Source organism: Neolamprologus brichardi, chromosome 5 (genome assembly GCF_056152115.1).
Source record: "Neolamprologus brichardi isolate AB-2024 chromosome 5, ASM5615211v1, whole genome shotgun sequence".
NCBI classification, from domain to species: Eukaryota; Metazoa; Chordata; class Actinopteri; order Cichliformes; family Cichlidae; genus Neolamprologus; species Neolamprologus brichardi.
The window spans coordinates 4,244,425-4,271,520 of NC_142108.1; the positions used below are offsets into that span (position 1 = coordinate 4,244,425).

General features: G+C 38.4%; 1 protein-coding gene across 1 annotated transcript in view; it reads right to left on the minus strand.

Moving 5' to 3' along the window:
• Positions 1–9,882: 9,882 nt before the first annotated feature.
• Positions 9,883–27,096, minus strand: part of cntn6 (contactin 6) — a 143,261-nt gene continuing 126,047 nt past the window's right edge. The window contains exons 21-24 of the mRNA XM_087840515.1: positions 21,747–21,927; positions 16,479–16,591; positions 14,727–14,895; positions 9,883–11,105 (exon numbers count right to left, since the gene is read on the minus strand). Of these exons, the coding sequence (XP_087696641.1) occupies positions 11,026–11,105; positions 14,727–14,895; positions 16,479–16,591; positions 21,747–21,927 (543 nt within the window). The 3' untranslated portion in view covers positions 9,883–11,025. The remainder of the gene's footprint in view (positions 11,106–14,726; positions 14,896–16,478; positions 16,592–21,746; positions 21,928–27,096) is intronic.

Genomic DNA, 27,096 nt, shown 5'->3' on the forward strand with positions numbered 1-27,096 from the left:
CTGACACTGATGTTAAAGGTTTCTCTCGTGCATGCTTCTTATACTCCAGGTACTTAGACGAAACTGCAGGTACTGCTGCTCTGGGAATGAAAAAACCTCTAGTCAAGGCTGTGACAACAAGCAGTACATATTATTGTAATCATGTTGTTTTTCTGTAACACAGTAATGTAACACATTTCAGTACTAAATTCCACCCTCACATTGTAGTTACAATTATGTTGTTACCTGCGTTACAGAGATTCTCCAATTATCTGTTTGATAGGAGGATGGCAAGCAAAGCAAAACATAAAAAAATGTATTTTCCTTTCTATATACTTACAAAGCAATCAGCTGATTTCAGTTCATGTGCAGGGAGGGGGAGCATGCTGGTGCAGTCTACAGCTTTTGAGCTGTGAAGATATGAGCAGTGCTTTTGTCTTAATTGCACAAAGGGAGAAATATACAATGGTAAAGTACAAGCGGCATCAACTGTTAATACAACATTAGGTTTTTAAAAATATCTGCACAGGTAACATGCAAACACAAAGCTGTCCAAAAATGCAGAATAATGTTAATGCTGAGTGTATGCTGACTCCAACCCAGCAGCCAGAGCCTGAACATCAACAGCTAAAAAGGCAGTGGTGAGCAATCAGGTTTGTAGGACTGTAGCCTCCATTTCTACAGTGTAATAGCAGGGGAGACTGCTTTGAAGGCTCTGTGGGTTGTTTTTAGACTTTCCTCTGTGTTTCTGACTTTGTGTTCAACCTTAAACACTTAAAGAAAGATCATATGCAGTTTCCTCAGCTGGATAGGGATTTGTGTCAGTGTGTGGGACTGTAACATAAAATTGATTTTGTTAACTTGTGGGACTGTGGTTGTACATTTCAGGTCATGTTAAGTAGCATAAAAAACAAACAAACAAACAAATAATAGTAATATATTACTAGTTACCCCAACACTGACAACAAATCAGTCCAATAGGTTTTTAAAACAAAGGCAGCCGTTCTCTCAAATCTGATAAAAAGAGAAATAGCTTGTGCAGATTTTACTGATTTAGCTGCTGTTAATGGCTTAGTTATGAATATGCAGGACGTTTTTATTTTGTATCATCAGAGTGGTTTAACTGTTATGGTGAGAACTATGTGTGTTATGAACCTGAATATTGTCATTCTTTGGAAGTAAATTAAAAAATGAAACTTTATAATTATGTTTATAGTACAAGCCCCATATGTACATATACTATACACAAACCCACAGATTAGACTGAGCTTTAATTTTACCCTAAAAGCAGTCAAGCTTTGAATGTATTCTATGACATATCTCAACAACTATTTTACATATTGTCTAAAGCTGCAAAAATGTTATTTTAATGCTCTTAAAATTGTGTTCTCTGTGAATAAAGTTGCCAATTTGCTAATAATGTCTGATCTCATAACCAAATTACCTGGGACTGTAGCTGAACGAAAAAGTGTCATGACAGCATGGTCATAGCTAACACATTCATTTCAAAAGCTGTACCTGCACAGCGCAGTGTAGCAAAAGAGTCATCTCAGAAATCTCAGAAACTACAAAAAAGTTTCAAAGTTCATGACAGTGCAATAAAAAAAATCAGTTCCAATTCAATTTGATTTCTTTATGTTTTGCTAAAAAAGACCAAGAAAAAGATGGTTTGTTGGGGACACTATTATCTTCTAAAAATGATCTAAAAAAAACATATGTAAAAAAAAAAATGACACTATCCTTTCCCACTGTGCTGTTTCAGCCGGCCCTGGATGACTCAACAAAAATGATCCCTTCATTAAAAATGGTAGAAAAAAGGTCATAACAGTCAGAGTAAAAACAGTGAAAAGAAACTGTTCTGAAAATGGTTCATCACCTTTTTAGGCCAATCATATTTTCCCTTGCGGCTGAAGACAAGATTCAGTTTTACCTTTCATTATTTAAGGTTCCAGAATCTATGACTAAAGTCAGATTAATAAATCACTCAGTTGCTGAGCTGCCAGTCTTTAGAAGTTTTTGACTGAGTCAATAGGGCAGTTTGCAGCTGAGTGTGAAGCTGCTGTGAAGAGAATCAACACCTCCAAATATGAAACCATGTGCAAAAAAGGTGCAGTTCACATTCCAGATTAGGGACCAGTTGTTGACCAAAGTGAGTTTAAGTGTCTCATGGTCTTGTTCACGAGTGAGGGGAATGTGGATCAGGTGATTGATAGACAGACAACAGTCTTGTTGGCATGGTGTCTGAATCTCTCCAACTAGCCTGTTGTGCAGAGGGAGCTGAGCATGAAAGCAAAGCTGCCAGTTTACTGGTCAATCTATGTTCCTACCATTACCTATGCCCATATGACCTTTGACCTCTTGTTAATGGCATGGCATGCAGACGGCTTTCACAACCCTTTGTGAAAGAATGGGTTTCTCTCAGGAGCTCAGTGAATTCCTGTGTGGTACTGTGATTGGATGCTGCATGTGCACAGACCAGTTGTGAAATTTCATCTCTACTAAATATTCAGTAGTCGGCCGTTAGTGGTATTATAAAAGTGACAGCCACTAACTAGTAGACCGCGTAAAATCACAGAGCTGGATCATCAGATGCTGAGGCACATAGTGCAGAGAGGATGCCAGCTTTCTGCAGAGTCAATCGCTGCAGACCTCCAAACTTCTCCACCTGGCAATACGATGAATGAGTCTGGGTTTGGCGGTTGCCACGAGAACAGTTCTATAATGATAATAAGATTTTTTTTGTCAGGAGTTGGGCTCAGCTGCTTAGTTCCAGTGCCAGGAAGTCTTGATGCTTCAACATACCGAGGCATTTTGGACAATTTTATGCTCCCAACTTTGTGGAATCAGTTTCGCGATGGCTCCATCCTGTTCCAACACCACTGTGCACCAGTGGAGCAAGGTCCATAAAGGCATGAATTTGGATGAATGTCTAGAAGATTTGAAGCTGTTATAGCTGCAAAGGCTGGGCCAGGATCATATTAATAACTATGGATTAAGAATGGGATGTCACTCAGGCCCATATGCATGTGAAGGCAGGCAAGCAAATATAGTCTATGTCCTACTGAGGGAAGTCCTCAGGGCAGACCTAGATGATGTTTGAGAGATTAACGCCTTGGTCCGCTTCGGAAAAGCTGAAGGAGGTTGTTGGGCAGAGGAAAGTCTGGTGGTATAAATGCAGAGAAACAAAAGAACCTGGGTGGACGCATGAACAGCAACAGATTTGCAACGGCAGGTTTATTTATGACAGTCAGTTTCTGTTTGATCTTTAACAGATTATATGTAATAGCCAGCTTGACTAATTCACTCCCATCTCTGATAGCAGGCTGACTCCATCTTATTGCTGTTTTGTTGACATTTGTGTCACTTTGAACACAGCAACTGACTGTGACTGGTTGCAGTCCTGTTTCCTGCAACCAATTTTGGTCCAACTCTCAAACCACTCTTTTGCTTAATGTGACTGTACTATAATGCAAACTGAGTTATACTGCATCATTAACATCAAATTATTATTTTTTATCAACATAACACAACTAACAGCTTTAATATTTATTATTTTACTTTTAAAGCTCTTTTCTAAACCCATGGTAAAAGGTGCTTCACACAAGGAATTAACTTCATAAGTAACATTCGCAATGGCAGCATTACATCCACAGTGGGTTTGAGCTCTTACTGAAAGTTATGCAGTAGTTGCATATATAGAAAATGCTGTGCTATGAATGGCTGGGTTGCGTGTTACTTTTAATTTTGGGACAGCATTATCTCCTTTTCATTTCTTTTCATTTCATAAACAATGGTCCAGTGTGTTGAAATTTACAATTGGTCCAGCTCTCATTATGTCTTCTACTTAGATAGTTTCAGGTAATTTTGCTCAGAAGGCAAAACAGCAACCAATGGTTAAATTAGAAATGATTATATATTCTTCAAAGTTCTGTTGGGGACATCAGCTTCCCTGCATACACTTCAACATTTTTACAGTGTTCATTCTTAATAATTGAAACAGTGACTACAATACATATCTGACAATTAAAAGTAAATTACATTTTTGGGTACGGTAGATAAAAATGATGAATTCACCAGTCCGATATTCTCTTCTTATTTGGAAGTAACACAGTTCCTGCATTTGACACTGGCACACAGGAGAGTGGGCTTCAATAAAGGTTTTGAACAGAAGGTTAACAGCAGAGATCAGACCCTGCTATAATTTGTGAAATAATATTCATCATAAGCCTGCTCTTTAACACCTGTAAATGTATTCCAATGGAAATCCTAAAACCATCAGAACCCATTTACTCCCTGACAAATTAAACACCCCTGGGTCCATTGCTATAATAAATTATGGACAGAGGTACCAAAAATAACACTTCATAAGACTTTGTAACAGTGTAACAATCCCCGGAAATGTCGTCTTTCCATGGTGCTCTTAACAAAAGCCACAGCAACAATGTAACAGTGAAGTTCTGTGAAGAAACTTTGGCATTCAAAGACCCCCGATGAATAAAAGTGATGAGTGTGGTGTTTGTCAGCATTCAGCAGTGGTCTTCCACACAGAGCCTTTTCCCTGTGAACCTGGAAGAGAGCTCTACTGGCTGCCTGTCAGCTGTCCCATGGTGCTTGGAGAGGGCTCATGGTCTTTTTAATTCCCAGCCAATCTTCTGTCCATCACACCACTTTATCCCTACTTTAGAGCGCAGCTCAGGTCCACACACTGTCACTTTTCTGACATATCTCGCAGCCTACACCTCGACAATACCAGAAAATATTGTCAGCTCCTCCACACCCCCAACTCACTTTCAATATGAACAACAAATCATATTTTCAAACTGGATGTAGAAACAGAGCCTCCTACCTACTTTCCAACACCAATCCCCTCCGCATTTGACTTTTTTCCTTGGCAGCATGTGTGTGTGATGGGATTGAAACCATATGTATAATAAAATAAGTTCTCTGGGTTTAGCTCATGACAGATCACCCGGTGCTTATCAGTTGACCCAAGCAGTTTCTTCGGATTGTCCCGTAGGAGGCGTGAGATGTTGCTAATAATGAGAGGTGGTGGATTCAAAGCAGCACAATGTGCACAGCCTAGCAAAGGTAAAGAAGCCACTCTTCGAACGCTGCCATTCTCAGGAGATTTCCATGAATAAAGGATTAACCACAAGCTGTGAGTCAAGCTCTGGTTCTTCCACTTGCTTTACATATTTAAGGCAGAATTTTGCACCAGCAGAACAGGCGGCTTAAAGTCAAAGGAGATTGTGCAGCAGTTTTGCAAAGTAGAAACAGTTTCGAAATAGTCTGTGGAGTTGCTGAAACTGTCAACGTGCATGGCTTATCATACCTTAATTTTTAATTATGTGTCAAAAAAGGTGGTTAAATGTGCACCCGCTCAGTTTATCTCATTTTTGTCTTACTCCTCAGTGCATTTGGAGCATAAATTTTAGTTTCCTCCTCTGAATTTCCAAATGAAAAGCTTCTCTTTTAGGCCTTGAAAATGCAGCCCCTGTCAGTAGACATATTTACACTAAATCAATGTCAAAGCAGCACAGAGATTATGAGCCAAGATCAGAAAGCTCTGAGGAAAGTCATATCGGTGCTGATTTTATCTCCCGAGACTAATGATTAAGGGATAACCTGCAGAATCCATCATACATTTAATTGGTTCAACTGGTATCTGTATGGCTGATATCAGGTTTATGAGTGTAAACACATAACTTTAACTGAAAAGTCTGCCTCTCTGAACACCATTCAAAACTGAGACACGCAGTACTTTGAAATAAGTGCTCTTTGTTTGGTAACATGCTGTTTTCTTTGATGGGCTGGTTTTAATAGAACAAAATAGCGACTGGAGAGGGTATTTTATGTAGACTACAGTGTTCCAGCTCCTGTATCATAGTTACCTGTAGGGCATGTTTATTCTGGTTAGACATTGTTTGGTTTTTCTTTGATTTAACCCTGGAATAACTGCTCTGGGTAATTTTACAGTTGGCTGCATTTCTGCATGATACAACTGTTCAACCGCCTCATTAAATGATCACTGATCTGGCAACTGGACATCTGGACTGGCTGAAAAATTGCTTGGTTGTCTTGCAGTTTGACCGGGTCAAAAGTCTGATTTCCCACTTGGCCTCTTTCAGATCACTTTGTGCTTGTAAGTATTATTGGAGTAATATTGACATACTGGCTTACTGAGCACACGATAGACCTGGATGTCTCTGCAGAATAGACCCATCTGCACATCTATTACGGTCTTTCCAGACAGTATTGTTGCATTTTTCTCGAGATTTTTGATACTCCATCACTGTCAGGTGGTAAAACCGATTAATCCACATAACATTATTACAGTTTGTAAAGTGTAAAACTGTAGTATTATCTGTTATTATAACCAGAATACGCAGTTTAACAACTCTTTGACCAGCCACATGATGCAATATACAGTTTCTAAACAGTGACGGCACTGTTATACGTTTATAACAATTTAACAACTGTTGTTGGACATTTTTGCCATTTTCTCTTTCTGCATTCTCTTTACCCAAATATTTCGAGGCAGATGGCCGCACTCCCTGGTTCTGCTGGTGGTTTATTTGTTAAAAGGGACATTTTTCTACCACCATGTGCTCTGAGATAAGTTTTTGGTGATGCTTAAGCAAAATAAATAAATACATTCATTAATTAATTCCACCGATTCGTTTTGTTGTCTGGGTCTGGATGACAAGTTTAACAGTCTAAGACATCCATACATCCCTTGCCACTTCCTCCAGGTCTTCTTGGGGTGAGTGGTTCCCAAGACATGATCGTGCCTCGGTCTGCCCCGGGGTCAGTTAGACATGCCTGAAATAGCTCATCTAGGTGGTGTCACGGTCAGGTATCCAAACTATCACGGATTACTCTTGTTGACGTGGAGGTACAGTGACTCTATTTCGAGCATCTGAAAAATGAGTGAGCACCTCAATATATCCCTAAAGTTAACCTTACTATTACTCTTATTTACTACCTTTAAATAAGAGATTTTTATGGCGAAGGTTTTCCACAAATCCACAAACCACAAATCTTATGCTGTCTGTTGCAAATCTATTGCAGTCTACATAAACAGAAATTCACATGAACTATTTACGTTCACAATCCAGCCAGTCTCATAGGTTTGAAATAAAAAAATCAAAAATTCTTTCACAAATAGTAAAGTAGTTACTGCAGCAAGTACTTGTAACTGTAATTGTATTGACATTGTAACTGCAGAATGACATAGATGCTTTGTAACCTTGCTTTTATATAAAAATATAATCAAACTACCAGTTCAGTCAAGTAATTTTTGACTGCAAAACTGCAGCATGTTCGACAGCTCTCTGCACTTACAAGTCGGATAACAGCTATCTGCAGACCTTTGCCAATCTGACTGAGCCATTGTTTGCAGACAGGTTGCCTCTCATCAGGTGACCTGCAATTGCCTTGGAGAAGTTGGCCACTGAAACTACTTCCAATCCGTTGCAGAATGCAAAAAAAGTTGAACGCAATCATCAGTTTTTCCTACTCTCAAGGAGGCCCATCATTGGTGTTTTACTCTAGAGTGACTGAGCCATTAATGAACCAAAAGGGATCTGCAAAAAAGAAGACAAGCAAAAAAACATCAAACCTCACATAATTTTTTTGTGCCTGTTTCATAAACCTTTCATCCCACTGTGCAGTGGAAAGAAAGTTCTAGTCATCTGATGGAGGTATAGCATGAAAATCTCTTGAGAGTCTTTAGGTAATTTTACCTTGGTCCCAAGGGAACACTCTAGCTACATCTCTTTACCTTTATTTCTCTGCAGCCCTACAGCATAAGCAGCGTGCACTAAACTTACTTAATTGCTGTGATTCTCCACTGTACTCTCTGTAGTACAGCCAGAATCTCCTGAGACCAGTTTTGTAAAGAATAAAAAAAAAGTCTCTTAGTAAGGTGCACGACTCAAACAAGAGAGAAAACACTTCAGATGATTAAAGGGTTTCAATGTGAAACTTTTATTGAGCCTTTTCGTCATCTCACAGAGATAATAATATATTAATACAACGGTATTACATTGCTGAATGAAGAAATCGTAGATTCAGTTAAAGACAAAGTACGATCATAAATTTAAGAGCAGGGATTTTGTTTCTTAAATATCAATTTGGGACATCATAATGGGATATTCCAGCCACAACAGTTAGAATAAATAAAGGGAGTCTCATGTAAGATGCACTTATTTAAAATTAGATCCAGAAAAATAGTGAATACATAGAGAACAAAATGTGATGTTATTTAGTGAATAATCCTAAATAAAAAGAATAGTGTTCACAAATAAACACGGGAGATGCACCATTTTACACTCTTACCTAAACTTTACAGCACACCATACACAAGCTAGCCATATATCATACATAATTTAGGAGTCTAGGAAAAACATTAAAACATGTGTAATAGTAAATAAAAGTGAAACTTAAAACATGACAAACAAACTCAATTTTCTACTATTTTCATCTATTTAGTATGATCAAAATGGAAACATTTCTCCCAGGTATTCAATAGAATTTTTTTTTTCAAATTATTTTTTTTTATCTGTATTTAAAAAAAAGCTCTAGTCCTGATGTAATGCAATTATGTCAAATGTTCTTTTTTTCAGTGTTTATAATTTCAATTTGGGATGTATAACAGATGGTTATGTGACCGCGTTTCCTTTTTAATAAACTCTACATACAATCACATCAAGTGCAAAATACATTTCATGAAATGCGTTTGACACAAATAAAACTTTACAAATCTAATAAATGACATTCTACATTGTATCTTCAATACATCTGCCCTTTTACAAAATAATTACAATCAACGTGTTTTAGACGGGATCACAATAAGTTTAAAGAGCGTTAATTTAATAAGGCAAAGCAGATCTCACAACCTACACACCAGGTTAACTGGTTAACTTTTTTTCCACTACACAACCTCTTTAAGCAGCAAATCCAAGTATTTCTTTACATATATTTAAAAAGAATCATGTGCATTTTGTCGCTTAACATCAACACAGGAAACATTTATGGTCAGTTCAAGCTGAAACATGGACCGGGGAGGCGGCAGTATGACACGTTTAACTGAAGAATCTGTACAGTTACAACCCCCCCAAAAACCAACACGATTAAAAGCAATGACCAGTACAGAGTGCAACAGGAATTATCTTCAACAAATGCTGTACAGATGAGCAAATAACTGGCCTCTCTTTTCTGCTAAATACCTCCTTTTTGGGTCAAATTGGCCATTATCTGGTGTAATGTAATTATGTCTGTGTGTGTGTCTAACAGTCAGGCAGAGCTTCTGCTTACAGAGCAGCGTTTCTCACAGTGGACACTTTCATTTGTCATAGTGGGAAAAGGCCCAGCTGGTAATTATTAACAGTAACAATGACTCTGTTCCACTCAGGTGTGTAAGCAAACAATGCCGCTGAGGCGCTGTTGCACAATAGCAAGCCGAACTTGAACTAGAACACAGCCAGTGGATGAAATGCAGTTGTTATAAAAGTGAGCTGTTACATTTATCAAACGTGGCCAGGTGTAGTGATTAATTTCCCAAAGCAGGGGAATAAAAACAAAAAGAAAAAAACTGCTAGATTTTTATGACTTTTATTAGAGAATCCAAACTGGTAGATTTCAAGAACATACCTATATATATACCTATATATATATATATATATATATATATATAGGTAGCTTGATACCCAGCTTCACTTGGAAAAAAAAAATCTATCTATATATATATAGATATATATATATAGATATATATATATATATATATATATAGATAGATAGATTTTTTTTTTTTACATATGTGAAAACAGGTGCACAAAGCCTTTTGTGGCTCCAGAGCGAGCTGTACTAAATCTTATAAACAGTTTCAAGTGAAGCTGGGTATCAAGCTAGAAAGAATTGAGTCTACTCCATCTCTGGAGCCTGCCTCTCGTCTGTGTGCGCCTAGCAACTCAAGGCTACAACAGCATAACCCACAAGAATCACTCAGAGAATGTTTGGTGTTCAAAGTGCATTGTGGGTAATGCACTCAGCAGCTGAGTGGGGGAAAAAAGGACGCTGGGCATCATTCACTTATGTGTGTAGAAACATTTTTGCCCATCCCACAAAATAAATGCACATGCCAAATAACTGTCAAATTCAATATCAGTAAATCAGAATCTAAATCAAAAGATCTTGTTTGCTGCTTGCTGTGCACATGTTTACCTTGGGGTGGTTCATGCAAAAAGAGGAGACACCTGCACCATTAAAGCAAACAAGCAGTAGAAATTCTAACTGAAGAATCTGAAAGAATAGATAACAGTATAGAATCGTATATTTAAAAAAAAGTTAATATTGGTGTTAATTTTGATGTACTTTCTTTAAATTTCCTTACCATCAGGTATTTAAATGCATAGGCATTTTTATTTGGAGATATACTGAAAATGCTGATTAATGAAACACACATACCAATGACTTGTATCATTGTTGCTTGTTACTGTGACTTACTGATATGGACACCGACTCCGTGTACCTGTAGCTGACTTTTTGGATAAACCTATAGCACTACTATATGTGCATGCTTAAAAACAACACTTAACAAAGTAAATAAAGGAATGTTGTTTTAAAGCTGCATGTTAAAAAGGTGACACTCGTGCCTTTTATCTGTTCTTAGAAGCTAGGGCAAAAAAAAGTGGAAATGTAGAGTCGAATGGGGAAACTGGGACACGGACCTGCGCTGTTCAATTCTCAGTGCACGATAAGAAACTCATCTTCCCATGTTTATCAAATGCATGCATCCTGGAGGGTTGCAGTGGTCCTGAAAATTGCCAGATGAAAATGTTTTGTAATTGTGCTGTTGCCTGTGAGTAGCGGTCCGGCCACGGATTCTGTGGGGCATTTGACAACCTGTCAGAATGGTTTCATCATTCAGCTTTGGAAAATTTCTACTTCCGCTGCTTATTCCATGAATCTGATGGAATAAGATAAAAGACAATCTTACACTGTTTTCATTCTTTTGTCTAGAGCTGATTATAAAGGCATTAGAAGCTACAAAATGAACATAGAAAATATCACGAGGGAGGGGAAATGAATTGAAACTGGAAACACAAATCCTTTTGAGTTGAGACCTATAAAGAAAAGAACACAAAGTATAATGTTAGCAAAGAGATTCAAGACATAACTTCTGTGTCTTTTTTGAGTTTTGGAGTTTAGACATGGAAAAATTACAGCACTGAATAGAGGAGAAGTGTTTACATTACGATGTATGTTTAGCTTCTTAACACATTCGTTGTTTGGTTCACAATGTTTCTAGCGTGTCCTGATCAGTCAAAGTGCCATTTTTTGTTTCCTAAAATTTCAGAACGTCTATATTAACATGCAAAAAGCTGATGTTGTTTATCTCTTTTAATCTTTCGACTTAAAGATGTCAAACTGTGTCTGTTCTCTGAATGACGGAGGTTTAGTACCAATGAAAATTGACAGTTGTGTGTTGCACATTTCTAAATGATTAAGCTTATTATAAAAGCTCTGCTACGTTTACATGAAACTGCTGATCGATCACAGTCCGCAGTCGCCAGCATCACTACGGGGGCAAATTTCACTGGTTGACTGGCCAGGTTGCACCCCTAGGTGTGTGTGGCTGCACTTAGCCCAGGTTTTCCTTTCACAGCTGAGAGGTTCGCTAGATAAGGATTTGGGGCAAAATACTGCATTGTTTGTTTGTTTTTTTGCAATTTGTACATCAGAAAATGATCAATAAATTATAGTTTCCATACATAGCTTTGAGAGGTATTTGCAGAGAGTGAAGTTAAGATAAACTGAGAATACTGGAAAGTCTAATTGGTGCAAAGGTTTTGCAAAACATCAAAGCAGTTGTAAAGTGCATGCATGTAGAAATCTGAGTGGTGAAAATTTGCTGAAGTCCAGAATATAACAGAGAGGCATTCTTAAAAGCACTTAAAAGTGCTTGTGAATGGCATTTCTCCTTATATATTCAGAGGCGTTTTTTTGGTTCTCCATCACCCAGCTCATGATAGTCTTGTGAACTTAAGAAACAAGGCAACTGGACTTCTTTAGGTTTTTGAAGAGATCCAAGAGGCTTTTTGAGTTATAGATCAACTGGGGGAGAGTCCAAGGTAATAAACCCCTACTGGGGCTGTCCCCCTTGAAGTCGTCCTGAGGGTTGTTAACCCACTTTTGATCATATGAGTCATTAAATGAGCCTAGAAAAAAAAGCCACGGATCATTCCTGTCACTGGGGCCGACAGGTGAAACCTTAGCGAGACTTTGCCCCACCCCATCATTATATGAGTTATTGAGGTTACCAGAAGCAAAGTATGACTGGAAGTTGAAACACCTGTGAAGGGATCTCAAGATAGGTGGCTGATCGCTAGTGTCATAAACCAACACCTCTGTTCAACAGTGGACATTCATAGTGGGCATAGATGACCTGCTTTACTTCTCTCAAACCATCTGTCTTCTTTGCTAGTGTTCACATCCACACCAATGTGAACACAGGCATCCTCAAAAGAGTATTCGTTCTCCTTTAAATGCAGGTGTACAGCGGGATCTTATGCTGCTCAGGTGGCTCTCCTATGCTGTACCAAGTGTTTGTGGAGTGGCTGTTTGGTTTCTCCTATGTCTGAGCACTCCTCACTGCATATGCTGTGTTGTTCAACCAGTGTTTGGTGTTTTCTCCTTGGAATTAACCAGTTTTTGGCAAGTTCAGTTGCCTTCTTTTCAACCTCTCAAGAGGATAACTTAAGAGGATCTTTCTTAGCCAAACGTAATGATAATCATTTGCTTTATTTTTGAGAGTGAGATGAAATATGTGTATCATTACCTTTAGAGGGACTGGTTGTATTTTAGATCTTTGTACAGTAAGGCTACCTGTTTTTATTTCTCGTCTTCACTGGGCTGATCTAAGCTAAATAACGTTTGACTCCAGCTCTGTAGACGCTGCACATATAACACTCTGATATTGTGTTTCTCCAGCTTCTCTGGGGAAAAAAATGAATGAAGCACCTCTTCACTTTAGAATTTAAATGGCTATAGCTTTCCTGGCACAGGCTATCTCGTAGCTTCCTTTGCACTTATGCACTGCTGTACGTCTTTTAAACTGTACTCTTCATTTAGAGTTTTTGCACTTATCGTATTAAATTCCATGAAACCTTATCCATATAATGTTAAATATGCCAATGGGTGTTTTTTGAGCTATATTGTAACCTTGAATTTTATTTTGAGTCGCTTTGATTTTAGGAAAATTTACAAAGACAAAGTCTGCTTTAGTTGAGAAATTGTCATAACAGAATAGTTGTTTAATTAGGTTTCCTACTGATGATTTACACAGAAAGAAGCAGACGAGTCAGAGTGACTGACAACTGAAGATCAGAAGCTGCAGATACTACCGACAGACAAGATGTTTAATTTCAGATTTTCATTTTACCTGCCTAGCTTACCTACTCTGATAACACATTTAGTTTTTTCCCCTTATCCCATCTCTTTAGATTTACATGGAAAACATTTGATTTTTATTTAAAGATCACCCATTTAGTTAAATCAGACATCTACAAATGTAAAAAGGTCAAAAAAAATATATATGTGTGTGTGTATGTGTGTGTGTGTGTGTGTGTCTACATTTGCTGAACTATATAATAAATAAAAGGTTAAACAAAGTCCTAATTATTTCTGGCAAAGTCAGCTTGTTTACATTTCTCCTCATCTGTTTCCAAGGTAACGCCAATGCTTAGCCAATGATCAGATGTTGAACTGACGTGACCCATCAGCGACACCTAAACAGCGACTGTGCTTTATGTTTTCATGATTCATCTGAAAAAGATGAAAACGTGCTTCATATTTTCACTTGTTAGCATTGATTGAGAGGCAGCTGTGATTTAAAAGATGACTTTTACAGCTCTTTCTACAGTTTGTCTTACATTTATGTTTCCACTCACTCTAAAGACAGAAATGTGAAACTGAAAGAGGATATGAGGTTTGATCTACATGTCTTTGCTAATTGCAGGTAATATTCCAAATTGCAAAATTAGTTAGAACAAAACCGATTACATGATTTCAATCACTAACACATTTATTTTGACCATTAAACAGATCTAAGCTTCAGCCTTTTAAACTCTTTATTTTGTCTGAAGCAGGAAATCAAAGTAGTGCGTCAGCTTTACCTGATTACATTCTGGGGTCTTAATCGTGCTAGAGTCTGCTAGTTGATATTATCATTGAGACTACATAATACAGTGTGATTGTACATCAGCTCCAGCGCTCCAGAAACTGGCAGATAAAGTTGAATTGTTTAACAATGTGATCACACCACAGCTGCCAACGGTTTTTAGACTTAATGAGATGTTTAATATCACAAATAAAGTGCTGTTTATCCTATCAATGGAGATCTATCACACCATCAACTACTCATCATTGTCAGTATATTTGCCAAAATGTTGAGCTACGGTAAGTAGCTCTGAAAAAACAAAACAAAAAAAGCCCCAAGAGCTAAAAAGCCCAACGTTCTTGGGTGAGATATCTGTGTACATTTTGTGTGTCTTCCTCTTGGTTGCACGGCACAGTCTAATTACAATTTATATGTGTATTCTGAAAGCCTTGTTCAAGCTACAGTAAAGCTGATAAACAACATCAGTCACACAGGGGATTAGTTACACACCGTGCGCCCATCCCACTGCTTCTCTGCCTAATTCCAGCTCCAATCATTTGCATGCTGTGGAGTGTATGGAACTTACTGGACATCTTTGGTATGCGGATGGGACCGCTGCTGGTGCCATCGCCCCCTTCGGTCAGAGCTTTGATCTCAATGAGGTAGTCCTCTCCAGAGGGGATTTGCAGTTCCAAACTGGTCTTATTGGTTTCCAGTACAGTGGTCCTCTCATGCCAGTTCTGGCGATACACAACCTGGAGGACAAAATGCAATTCTTTAGTCTCTTCTTTGCCTCTTTGCCTCTTACCTGTAATTATTTTTATTTAATTTAATAACTGTACAGTACTCTCTGTTTATAGTAACCATTGTCCTTAATGTAAATATGTAAGAAAAATTGTGTATGTTTCTGTTCGATGTCCTGTGTACTGTTTGTTTGTATATTTGTCTTTTTGGCTGCTGTTACAACCAAATTTCCCCCTTGTGGGACAATTAAAGGATTATTCTATTCTATAACAGTGAGATATTAAACTTTTTTTACTCCTCAACAGAAAAATTTGTAACTTCATTCAACGTATCAAACTAGTGTGTAAAAAAACACATTGCAAATCCAAGAGCGGGGCACGATACTGTTGCTTCATCTTGGTTATACAATCCTATCTGTAGGAGGTAATGAATTCAAAATGCCACACGGCATGACAGGGATGATTTGGCTCGATGACTCAGGGACTTGAGAACAGCACCTCAGATGTCATTTTTGCACATTTACTTGTGTAGCTTCACCATCATTAAAACGCAGCAGAAAGTTTTATTTAGTCCTCCGAAAGAAACACAGTGTAGAGAGCCAAACTGCAAATTTAGTTAAAAAAAGAAAAACATGCAAGAAATATTGACAGTATTGTCTTTGTGAAACCTTTACTCGAGTCGCGTCTGCAAAAGAGCCGGCTAAAGACTTATGTACTATGTATGTGCAGCGGGTAAAATAAGTATTAAACAAGTCACCAGTTTTCTAAGTAAAAATGTTTCTACTGACATGACAAGCTCATTAGATGACGATGATAACCCATTCAATCCACACATGCAAACTCCTCTGTCTGAAATCATGCGAGCAGCATCTGGTCATGACTGCTATACGGTGAAATGATGTTCTTTCTACTTCCACATTAATACCCCGACAGTACTCACTGCAACCTGCAGTAGCTCAGAATTCTTCTGTAACCAATGCCCTCAATACATTTTGCAACAATAAGGCTGCATAGGTCTGAGAGAGCTCATCATCATGAGCACAGGACCCACTGGAGGATATCAGGCCCTCAACCCACTTTCATAAAGTCTCTGATTGTTTGGAGGTCATTGTGTAGGCCACCCTTGTAAAAGGAGGCGATACCAATGATAGTGATGGGTTAAGGACCTTCTTTGGCCCTGCTCTAACTGCCTGTCTCCTTGAGACTGTGCCAAGAGAACTAGCAATAGCACATAATGATGCACCATCCTAGAGGTAGAGGAGTTGGACTACCTGTGTGTGTGTCTTGTATGTTTATATATAAATCACAAACAGTGTGCTTTTCCACACAAAGTATGCAAAGTGGATCAAATATGATTCATCGTTTTACTGCGTAGAAAAACGTAATTCCTTTTGTGGCATGACGCCTTTCATTTTATCACCTGGAACAGATCTTTTAATTTTGAAAGGCCAGATAGGGCCAATCCATAATGTAACACTGGAGTGCTGAGGTCTATCTTTCCGCTGCAATGAGGAAGCCATTTATTGAGATGACAGCTGCTGAGGCTCTATTTGTTTCCCCAGTTCTGGACTCTGCTGTTATTCTGACAAACTCACCTTGTATCCTGTCACCTCGGACTCATTCTCCATCGCTTTGACATGTTCCCAATTTAGAAAGATCTTAGAGTTGGTCAGTTTCCATTCAATACTCCCCGGAGGGTGACTTGGTGCTGCAAGACATGTAATTACACAGACAGAAGATTTACAAATTAATGCGTGTCAGTGATCGTATTCTCTAAGCTAGTCTGCACGTAGCCCATTATGCATTTTATATCATATAGTCGTCAACCTTCAAGAGCACACCGGATAAAAATGAAGGTGCATGACCTTTGACGATCCACAGGAAATCAAACTACTTGATTAGAAATAAACAGTGTAGGAAATCATTGTGCAGTCCTGTGTCCTAATATAGATGGCAATCTGTATAAGGATACTGATTATGCAGATTGGCTTTTTTCAGAATCTTATATGCAATGTAGGTGGATCATAATTAGTGATAATTACTGATTTATGAAGGCAGAAATGGTGCATAGTGCAATTTCATTTGTTTCCTATGTTCGGTTTTGCATTGTGAGTTTTGAAATATTTCTTTTTTCTATCTATTATTTTAATAGTTACTATTGTTACTTAGATTTACAGTTATTTTATTTTATTGGGTTTATTTTGGTTTCATGATATTTTTTTTTAAATATTTTGCTCACCTCATTTAAACAATTTACATGTCGTATATAATATTTGTTGTGTTTAACCCTAAACCTGTGGCTGCTGTATTTTGACTGTCACCTAAGCATAGTGAAATAAATCTAAGGACCCACAGCCACAAAAAAAAAAAAAAAAAAGTTGAAGTGGTGAGTTGCCTTCACACCTAAACAGAAACATTGTTGTAGTCAGAGGTTAAAGTGGGATTTGGCAGGTAGAGGAACTCTAATATCAGTTGTAGTGGCTCAGCATGGGGAAAAGAAGAAGAAGAAGAACTAGTTTCTATTGAGAGCTCCAGTAGATTTTCTTTGTATACCAGCTGCTGCTCTGAGGTTTACTGGTCTTTGTGGATTTACACAGCTGAATTGAACAGGATGTAGCCCAGTATTTCACAGCTATCTTGGTTGATTTCAGTTCTCTCCACTGACAGTATACTGCGTATGATGTTTTTATACTAGACAGTGGAAAGTTTGTGTAAAGGTGGAATACACTGCAGTAATATAGGCATTATCAGATTAAATTCTGATTCATCTACACCTTATGCAACCTAACAGCAGTGTTGGGGAGTAACGGAATACATGTACCGCCGTTACGTATTTAAAATACAAAATATGAGTAACTGTATTCCGTTACAGTTACCGTTTAAAAAGGTGGTATTTAGAATACAGTTACTTTGTTGAAATAAATGGATTACACGGCGGTACTTCCCTGTTTCATATTGTGGCGGGTCAGGACTGTTTGGGTTTTGTTTGACAGCTACGTTCTGTTGTTCCAGGTGGCAGTGTTACGGTCGCCATGGTTACAGAGTGACGCTCTCTCTCTCTGCGTGTTTCCTGGGTGAGAGAGGCCTTTTTGTTGTTGTTGTGCTAAGCTAGCAGAATGCTACAGGTATAACTCTAAAGAATGTAGCATCATAGGCAGTGTAGTCCGTGCTGCAGGGAGAATGGACTGCCATACCCGTTATGTGTCTGTGAGCGAGGGAGGGAGAAAAAGGAAAAGTAAGAGCTGTCATCGAGCAAAAACGGGAAACGGGAGCTGGAAGCATGTAAATATAATAATAACCACTGCAGCCAAGAAGAGTGCCTGACGAGCCCAGTTGTAAGTAAGCTATTAAAACTCGACTGTACGCTTTGTTCGTGTTTTCCTCCAAAAACAATAAGTTCTGTTGGAGCAGCCTTTCAACGCCTCTCTTTATCTCTCGCAAGCAGAGTTGACCCAGACAACAAAGTAAAGCTAGTTTTCGGCTACGAGCCCGACACAGAACCCACCGTATTAGCCAGAGGTCCTTTACTACGGTTCGGAGCCGCGGACCTTCAGTAACAGTAATAAATCACAGCAATAGTACATTCATGTAGTTGTAAACAGCATGATAATATATTAAGTAATCCAAAGTATTCAGAATACGTTACTCTCATTGAGTAACGTAACGGAATACATTACAGAATACATTTTGGGGCATGTATTCTGTAATCTGTAATGGAATACATTTTAAAAGTAACCTTCCCAACACTGCCTAACAGTGACCATGAACACCACAGCTTTATTATACATTCACCACGGTACAGAAAGTGAACCTGTTTTCATGCAACCTCTAAATAACACAAAGTTTGTATTAACCTCATTGTTCTTCAAGACGTTTCACAACAAAATAAATTTAAAAAAACTTCACATCATACAGATCCAATATCTGATGTAATAAACAAGGACATTAAATGTAAGCTTTAAATCTGCAGTTTATCAAATGCCTCTGAGTTGTCCTTACCTTTAAATCTAACCTCTCTTCTTCCTTTCTTTCCTCATCTCTCAGTAAAGTCACCGCACAGTCTTTTCTCTCCCTGTGAAATATAGCTGCTGCACCTTTAGCTAACAGAAACCTTGCGGCAGACTGCATACAACCAGTTTGTGCGTTTGCTGATATTTGTTGAGCTGATAGGAACGTTGCATTTGAAATTACCAGCCACATTAAAAAAACATTGTTCCCCTCAGGATTATCTTTTGTATCATTGTTCTCTTTTATTTAGGCTCAAATTGATTCGATGTTTGAAGGCGCACAAAGCTGGGAAATAAGAACCTTATTTAAATGCGTTAAAGCTAAAGTAAGGAGGCTCTTTAGAACATGTAAGCAGTAGAAAGTACAGATGTTTGTGTAAATATGTTCAAAGATAAAGTAAAAAGTTGTCAGTAACCTTACTTTGTTACTTCTCACCTCTGACCAAGGCTATTTTGAGCAAAGGGTTAGCTTTTCACCTTTTCCGTCAGCGCACACTTGTTTAATCAGTACGTCCTCCACACTATTCTTACCAACATGGTCTCATTCTGGGGCATCACATGATGCCATTCTGTCAGATGCCACCTGCGTCACCCTTGATGTACGCCATGAGATAACAGCCTTACAAATATAAGTATAAGAACATAAAAGAGATGCTGATAGTCAAGAGCCCAATGTGTCCAAACTGTTACATGTTTGAAGTAAAAACAGGTGTGACTGTAAAGGAGCTTAAAGATCCAGTCTGAGTGTGCTTTTAATAAAAGCAGTCATGGAGAAAATGTACAATTTCCCTGTGGTACAAAAGTGTATTATAAAGTGTGGAGGATGTAATAGATTAAAGCTTCAGTTGTTCCATAATCAAATGAAGTTTATACGACTGATAAACATATTCCATGTTTGTCTATATTTAAGGGATAATAAGACAGGACGTGCTTTTGAAATTAAGAGGCTCCAACCTGAAGATACTTTGAAGCTGAGCCTTTTATTGTCTTCAAAGACATGTTTGAATAGAAACCTGCACCAAACAGGGACCTGCTCATCAGGTTATCCTTTAATGAACTACACTAACAGGAGGACATGTGGACACATTGATATTGTATTATTGAAAGAATCGACCCAATCTTACAGCCTATAGTGATTTCTAATTCATTAACAGCTCTCTTTTGTTTTCACACAGCTATCACACAGGAAACGAGTTTAGCAAAATTCTTAATTCTTTCATTTGGGTTTTTAGCTCAGCTTAGTTTAATAGACAAAGGTACAAAACTTTTGACTTTATAATCAGACAAAAAGTAACTTGTAAATTGGTGTTTGTGAAAAAGAAAATCAAAGAGTGTAAGAGAGGCAGCTGTGATGTAGGTGTATGTGTGAATGTTACCCTGAGGTGAGAAACAGCTGGAATAGCTGGAGGCTTCGGTAGTCTGGTAATTAACTGTAGGGGTGTTACCATAGAAATGCGACAGTATAGACGGCTTTCTTCCTGAAAAGATGGATTTGCTGCACAACTATTTGGGAGAATATGACTGGATGGGTATGAGTGAGTAAACAAGTACCACTTAAAATCAATATTATCTGAAAATGAATCACTAGCTTTAGTAATATTCTGCATTAAATATTTAGGATAAATAACTATATGATATACTTCTTGACCCCCAAATTAATTGGAATTTACTTTAAATCACAATAAAAGTTTAAATTCTTGAAAGGAATGCATCCTAGGACCTGGCGTCCACATGTGTGGACATCACATTTTTGGTTATTTAGACCAAAATACTCAATTTTGCTCTACAAGGGCCTGATATCCACTTACGAGGACATTATACTGCTACTGTTCTATCAAAATTTTAAACGAATATCCTCATATGTGGCTCTTATTTGTCTTAAAAAACAAAAATAAGGTAAAAAAAAAATCTGGTAATTCTTTGTTTTTACATTCATCGGGCCCCAATCAGCCAAAATATCAAAGAGAAATTAAAAATGCATGCTGTGGAAGAGGGTTTAGGTTTATAAAATAAGTATTCAAAAGCCCCTTATGGTAAAAAGCAGATATAATATATTAGACATAATATAATATTGGGAAGATCTCCAGCTGGTCTCAATGAAGTTGATAATATATTTTATGAATCTTAAAAAGTATTCAAAAAGTTAACATAAGTGTGTATAAAAACGAATCACCTGATTTAAATAAATGGAAATGTATAAGAATACAATTATAGGAAAAAACAATACATTCAAATCAATGAATATGGAGGATGTATTTGGACTCAACGAGAAAAGCGCTGTGTTAATGAATCTTGAAGCAAATGATTGTAATGAACTAAATATGTTTTCCTCAATTTCTATGATGAACCACAAACCCTTAAATTTATATTCACAAATCTGACTGTGTATTTAATGATTGTTAAGATTTTTTCCATGTTTATTGAAAACTGATGGTAAATATTACAATTAATGATTGTAAAACATTGTGATCTGACATCAATCTGATGCACTCATCAGAATAATTTTTTTGTTTCATGGAACAGGTAAAAAGCATGAATACAGTACTTGCTTATATTTAAACATATTTATTTCAGTATGGCCCCCTAACAGCATGTTGAAATACTATCCTAACATGATCTCAGTTTTAATATTCCTGCTATTAGAAGTATAATAATAGTGAAATCATTGGTGTGAGTAATTACCTCAGTCTCAGCTGTTACTGTGTAAGTATTATCATCATTGGCACATATCGAGTATGTCATATCTAAACTCCAATAATCAGACTCAAACGTATTTTTTTTAAAAAGAAAGACCCTCGAGTCAACATGAAAAAAGTGGTTAAAGTAAATAGATCCCGGTTTTGTGTGTGGACTCACGTGGTTTCTTGGTGGTGATATTAAAAGGTGGGCTGCAGGGTCCAAGTCCAGCACTGTTCTGGGCTCTGACTGAGATCAGATAAAGTGTGCTGCCCTTCAAGCCGGAGAGCAGAGCTGTGCTGTTGATAACCCTCACTCTGTCTGCTTCACTCTGCTCCAATCCTTCCTCCCAGAAGAGAACCTGGACCAAAGAGACATGAGTTACCACAGACCTCTGAGCATAGTGCCTGCCTTTTCATTTTTTCCTTTTAAACTGTTTTTATATCTGTGAAGCTATGGCATCTGAGTCAAGGTAGCCTGTTTCCCCCCTGTCTGGCCATTAAGATAGTCACATCATGATTATGAAGTAAAACATCCCGCACAATGTCATTTCAGAGTGCATATGCTGTAGATTCAGTACATATGTATGTTTAAGCAGTACCAGCTGACATATAGTACAAAGGAACAGACCTATGGATAAGATACAGATATCAGGTTTAAAGGAGCATCACTTTAGTGCTTCCACTTTATCGACTTAGCTATTGTAAGTCTCCGAGCAGTCCAACACGTATTTTCAAACTACCAAATGATACTGTATCAGACAATCAGCAATATCACAAGCAGCAGTGAGAGTGAACAGTAGCAGAGCTTGTCAGAATCTGTATTCACTGAGAGACTGTTTATGGCCCAAACACAAGACAGGAAAACCAGACAGGGAAATGTCAAACAGATGGTCTGAATGTAGGTACTTATTTAACCGAGTGCACACGGTTTTTTTAGGATCTTGCTTGGGAGAGGCAGATTAGCAATAGGGCCTGGAGTTGCTGATAACAGAAGCATCTAGGGTGTTTTCTCCAACTGAATTTTAATTATAGAAGACTTTACAAACACTTGGGAAAAATCTCTGAAATACCTGAGCACAAGAAGTTCACAGTTCTTATAGCACCTCTGCAAAGAATCTAAACACTCACTCAAAGAGGGATCGAAGAAGGCTTAAGCTGTCTCGCTGAATCTTATGCTGTCTAATAGAGACAGTGACAGTGAAATATGTCATACCTGCAACATAAATTGCGGTTGTGTGTGGTAAACATGAACAGTAAGTGCTGCTGATTTTACATTATATTATACATTCCAATACTAGATAACCAAGCAGGACAGGTGCTGTTTGAAAAGGAAAGAGCTGTAACTACAAATTAGGACTCTTTCCTTTTCTTAGTATGAAGTTAATTCATAAAACGTGTCACATTGTATACGTGTGGAAATATCCATCCATCCATCCACTGGAGCACTAGTAGTGACACAGCAAATGTTTGGGAGTGGGGTGGGGGGTGTCACTACATTGATGCAATGCATTTCTATTGATGGCCTCACAATATTCCACTGATTTTGCAGTAACAAAAAAAAACAACAAAAAAAATCTAACAATGTGCCAAAATACAATGTCTATACTTTATATCAGACCTTCCCAAAGTGTGGGGCCTGCCCCCTAGGGGGGGCGCAGAGCCATTGCAGGGGGGGCGCGGAATGAAAAGGAGGGAAAAAAAACAAAACGCTTGGACACTGCTAGCATGGGGCGCCTCCACAAACGCAAAGCAGGAGATGAAGCATAGCTGAATATGTTTCCAAACCAACTTCATTCTAAACCAAAGACTAGAAAATATGGTGAAAAATGTGTTGATAGCAATGTTGAATATTATTACACAGGAAAAAAAACAACTACATGTAAAATAATCACACCGTGACGCCTCTGCCTTTCTAAATAGAGAGACAGTAACTGCCTGTGTATGTAAGCGTGTAAAAACTGCAGATACTCTTCCCTTCGTTGGGAGCAGCGCTGGGCTGTACAGTATCCCACATTCTTGATTTGTAGTTCACAAACACTTGTTGTAATGACTAACTACTCTTGACATTTTGGAGATGTTAGCTCTTTATACAGTAAAGTTACAGCGGGATACAAATAACATCAGGCTGATCCTGCCACGATTTGTTCCCCGGTTCAAATCACGGACAAACAGCGTCCAACAGTTGTTTATGTTTTTGAACCCATTTTGCAGAGGGATTTTTTGAAAAATGTATTGATAGCAATGTTGAATATTATTACACAGAAAAAAACAACTACATGTAAAATAATTACACCGTGACGCCTCTGCCTTTGTAAATGGAGGGACAGTAACTGCATGTATATGTAACCGTGTAAAACCTGCAGATAGTCAGATTAACAGTATTTTGTCTCTATCTGCCATTCTGCAATTCATCTCATGTAAACAATAACGTGGCGCACAGCGTGACGTGAAAAAAGGCACATACCTTTGACGTTGCGTGACGAACTCTGTATTCCTCGTCCACACGTAAACGCAAAAAAGGAGTTTTAAAAAAATCTCAGTTTTTGGTGATTCGAAACGCCGTTTACGTGTGGACGAAACAGCTGCGTTTTCAAAAATACCCGTGTAGGTGCGGATGTAGAGTAAAAGAGTTAGTAGTTTATTTTATTACTACCTGTCGTTTATTGCAGATTGCTTGTATTTGCTTAATTGTTTACTAAATGTTTGAGGTGTGAAAGAAACCGCAAGGGAGTAAATTATGGGTGTGTGTGGTTGGAGGATGTGTTTGTGCGTGCATGCGCGAGAAGGGGGCGGGGGGCGCGAACATTTTTCTTGTAAAACAAAGGGGGGCCCAGCAAAAAAAAGTTTGGGAACCGCTGCTTTATATTATAAAGGTTTAAGATTAATGCAGCCTCAGGGTCTGAAAAGTGAAACCAATATGGAAGCGCCTGCATTCTTTCTATTGGCCTGTGGGGGGCGACTCCGCTGGTTGCAGAAGTAGATTGCTTGTATTTACATCATCAAAAATCTTCCTGATGAATTTATGGTTTAAAATATCCAGATATATTACCATTATGGGTAATTCTACTAACTGTATATTAGTATACTGATATATTTAAGCTTTGTAAAAGCGGTTTGTCATTTGTGGGTTTTGTTTTTCTTTAACAAATAACAGATGGACTGTAAAACTTTTTATGGTGCAACGGCGGGCGATTTGACCTGTGGGATCATGCCTATTTGGACACAAAGAAATGTACTATGCCCATAACTTATTCATGCGTGCAGTCAGCATATAGGAGGTGCTGATCCTTCTGTCAAGCTGATGCTGGTACACATTTACAAGATCTCTTCCAGGTCAAGGTGATGGGAGCTTGGATATATCTTTGCCCTATACATCTCTCTTACAGACTGCTGACTTGTCTATGAGACAGACTGCGCCCATTGAACAAGAAACAAATATGTCTTCAAAGGTTTTGCTTGCACTTGACCACAACTTGAAGCAAATAAACATCCCAGTATCTAAAGCTGAGCGACCGTCATCCTCCTCTCAACCACGAGCTGCTTCAGAAGGAGCAGTAGATCCCAAGAGCTTCACAGCCACTACACTTCAGTGTGAGAGGCTGAAGTTGTGCTACCTCTGCTGGAAATATATGTTCTTTGGCTTGAATGCACACCAACAGTGCTTCGATTACTCCAAAAAAATAATTATTACACAGAAATCTTTTCTTAAAAGTAATCCAGTATGTTACTTAATTAAAGAAAGTAATTTGTTATACTAATTGTTACATTACTTTAATGTTACTCTGTAAAATGACCTGAAAGGCACTGTCTCATAATTATCATTAAACAGTATGGCTACAGTCCCACACACCCTGATGAGGACACACATATGATCTCTCTGTTAGTATTACACCACGGCTCTCTTAGTAGAACAAAAAGCCGACGTCACAAAGCAAAAAGAAAACGAGCACAAACTGCTCAGCCTGACTGCTCATCAGTTTGTTACCTGCTTACGTCCAGGTTCTGGCTGCTGGGCTGAGGTCGGCATTCACTCAATTTTAACGTCACCCTGGGTTCTCGGCTAGCTTAGCATTAGCATGTTGTCTGTGCCGGGTTTTCTGGAAATCCATCCTATCACAACATCCTACCTGTTGTTTCTTCGTATGAGCACAACATGAAATTAAGCGCCAAACCGTCCTACCTTCGTGAATATGAGCTACAAGCATACTTCGACGGGTAAAATTAAGTGGCAAACCGTCCTATCTTTAATTCTCAAGGTTCTTTATTTGTCACATGCATAGTTATACAAGTATAACACACAGTGAAATGTAACCTGACACGCTCCTCGACATGTGCAAAAAAAAAAAGGGGGGTAGAGGAAGAACATTATATATATAGTTATACATTGGGTGAATGTGCAGTAGTAGCAGCAAGCAGGTGCCACTACTGCACATTCTGTACATTAATATGAATAGACATCTGACTATTTTACAGAATAGACAATATAAACATATTTAAAATTAAAGGAATTTGAAATGTACATTGCGCCTGGGTTTAGAGTGTCTGGAAGAGAGTCCTGTCTCAGTCAATTATAGATGATGTGAGAGGGCAGGTGTGTGTGTTTAGGGCCCGGATGGCTTGGGGATAGAAGCTCCTCTTGAGTCTCTCTGTCCTTGCCCGGATGATGCGGAACCTTCTGCCGGATTGCAGAAGTTGGAACAGTTTGTTGCCAGGATGGGACGGGTCCTTCAGTATCTGCACTGCTCTAGTCCGGCATCTCCTGGTGTAGGTGTCCTGAAGCGGGGGGAGAGCAATCCTGCAGCAGCGTTCTGCTGTACGAATCACTCTCTGGAGAGCTTTTTGGTCCTTCACACAGCTGTTCCCAAACCACAATGTCATGTTCTGTGTGAGGATGCTCTCCGCAGCGCCTGTATAGAAAATCCTGAGGATCTTTGGAGAGATCCTGAACTTCCTCAGTTGTCGTAGGTGATACAGGCGCTGCCTAGCCTTTATGAATATGAGCCAGAAGCATACTCTGATAGGTAAAGTTAAATGGCAAACCATCCTACCTACTTAAAATTTATGCTGGAATTATTGTGTGACAGTAGAAATGTGCATAAACTATGTACAGTAGGACAGTTTGCCAAAGTAGAACCGGTGCTTGCAAAGAGGCAAAGTTGTTACAGCATAATGTTGTTGTTTCGAATAAAGCTCTTAGGTTCTGTGATGATCAATAGCCCCTTATCACAGTTGGCATGTTGACCTTTCACAGTAGGAATGAGCAGGTGCTAACGAACTTAAAGATCTAATATTAAAGTGTAGACACGACAATATGACGGTGATTCAGCAGCCCTTTAGCTGAAGCAGCTTCATGGGATTCTGCCATTTGTTCACCATGTATTCACTTTTTCATGCATTTACTTTTTCCTTTTGTATGCCATCATAGTTTTAATGATGATGACTATCATTATTAAAAGCATGTTTTGGCATTTTTCAACTTTTGATTGGCAATCATGGAGTTTGCTGAGTTTTTTTATTTTTTTATTTTA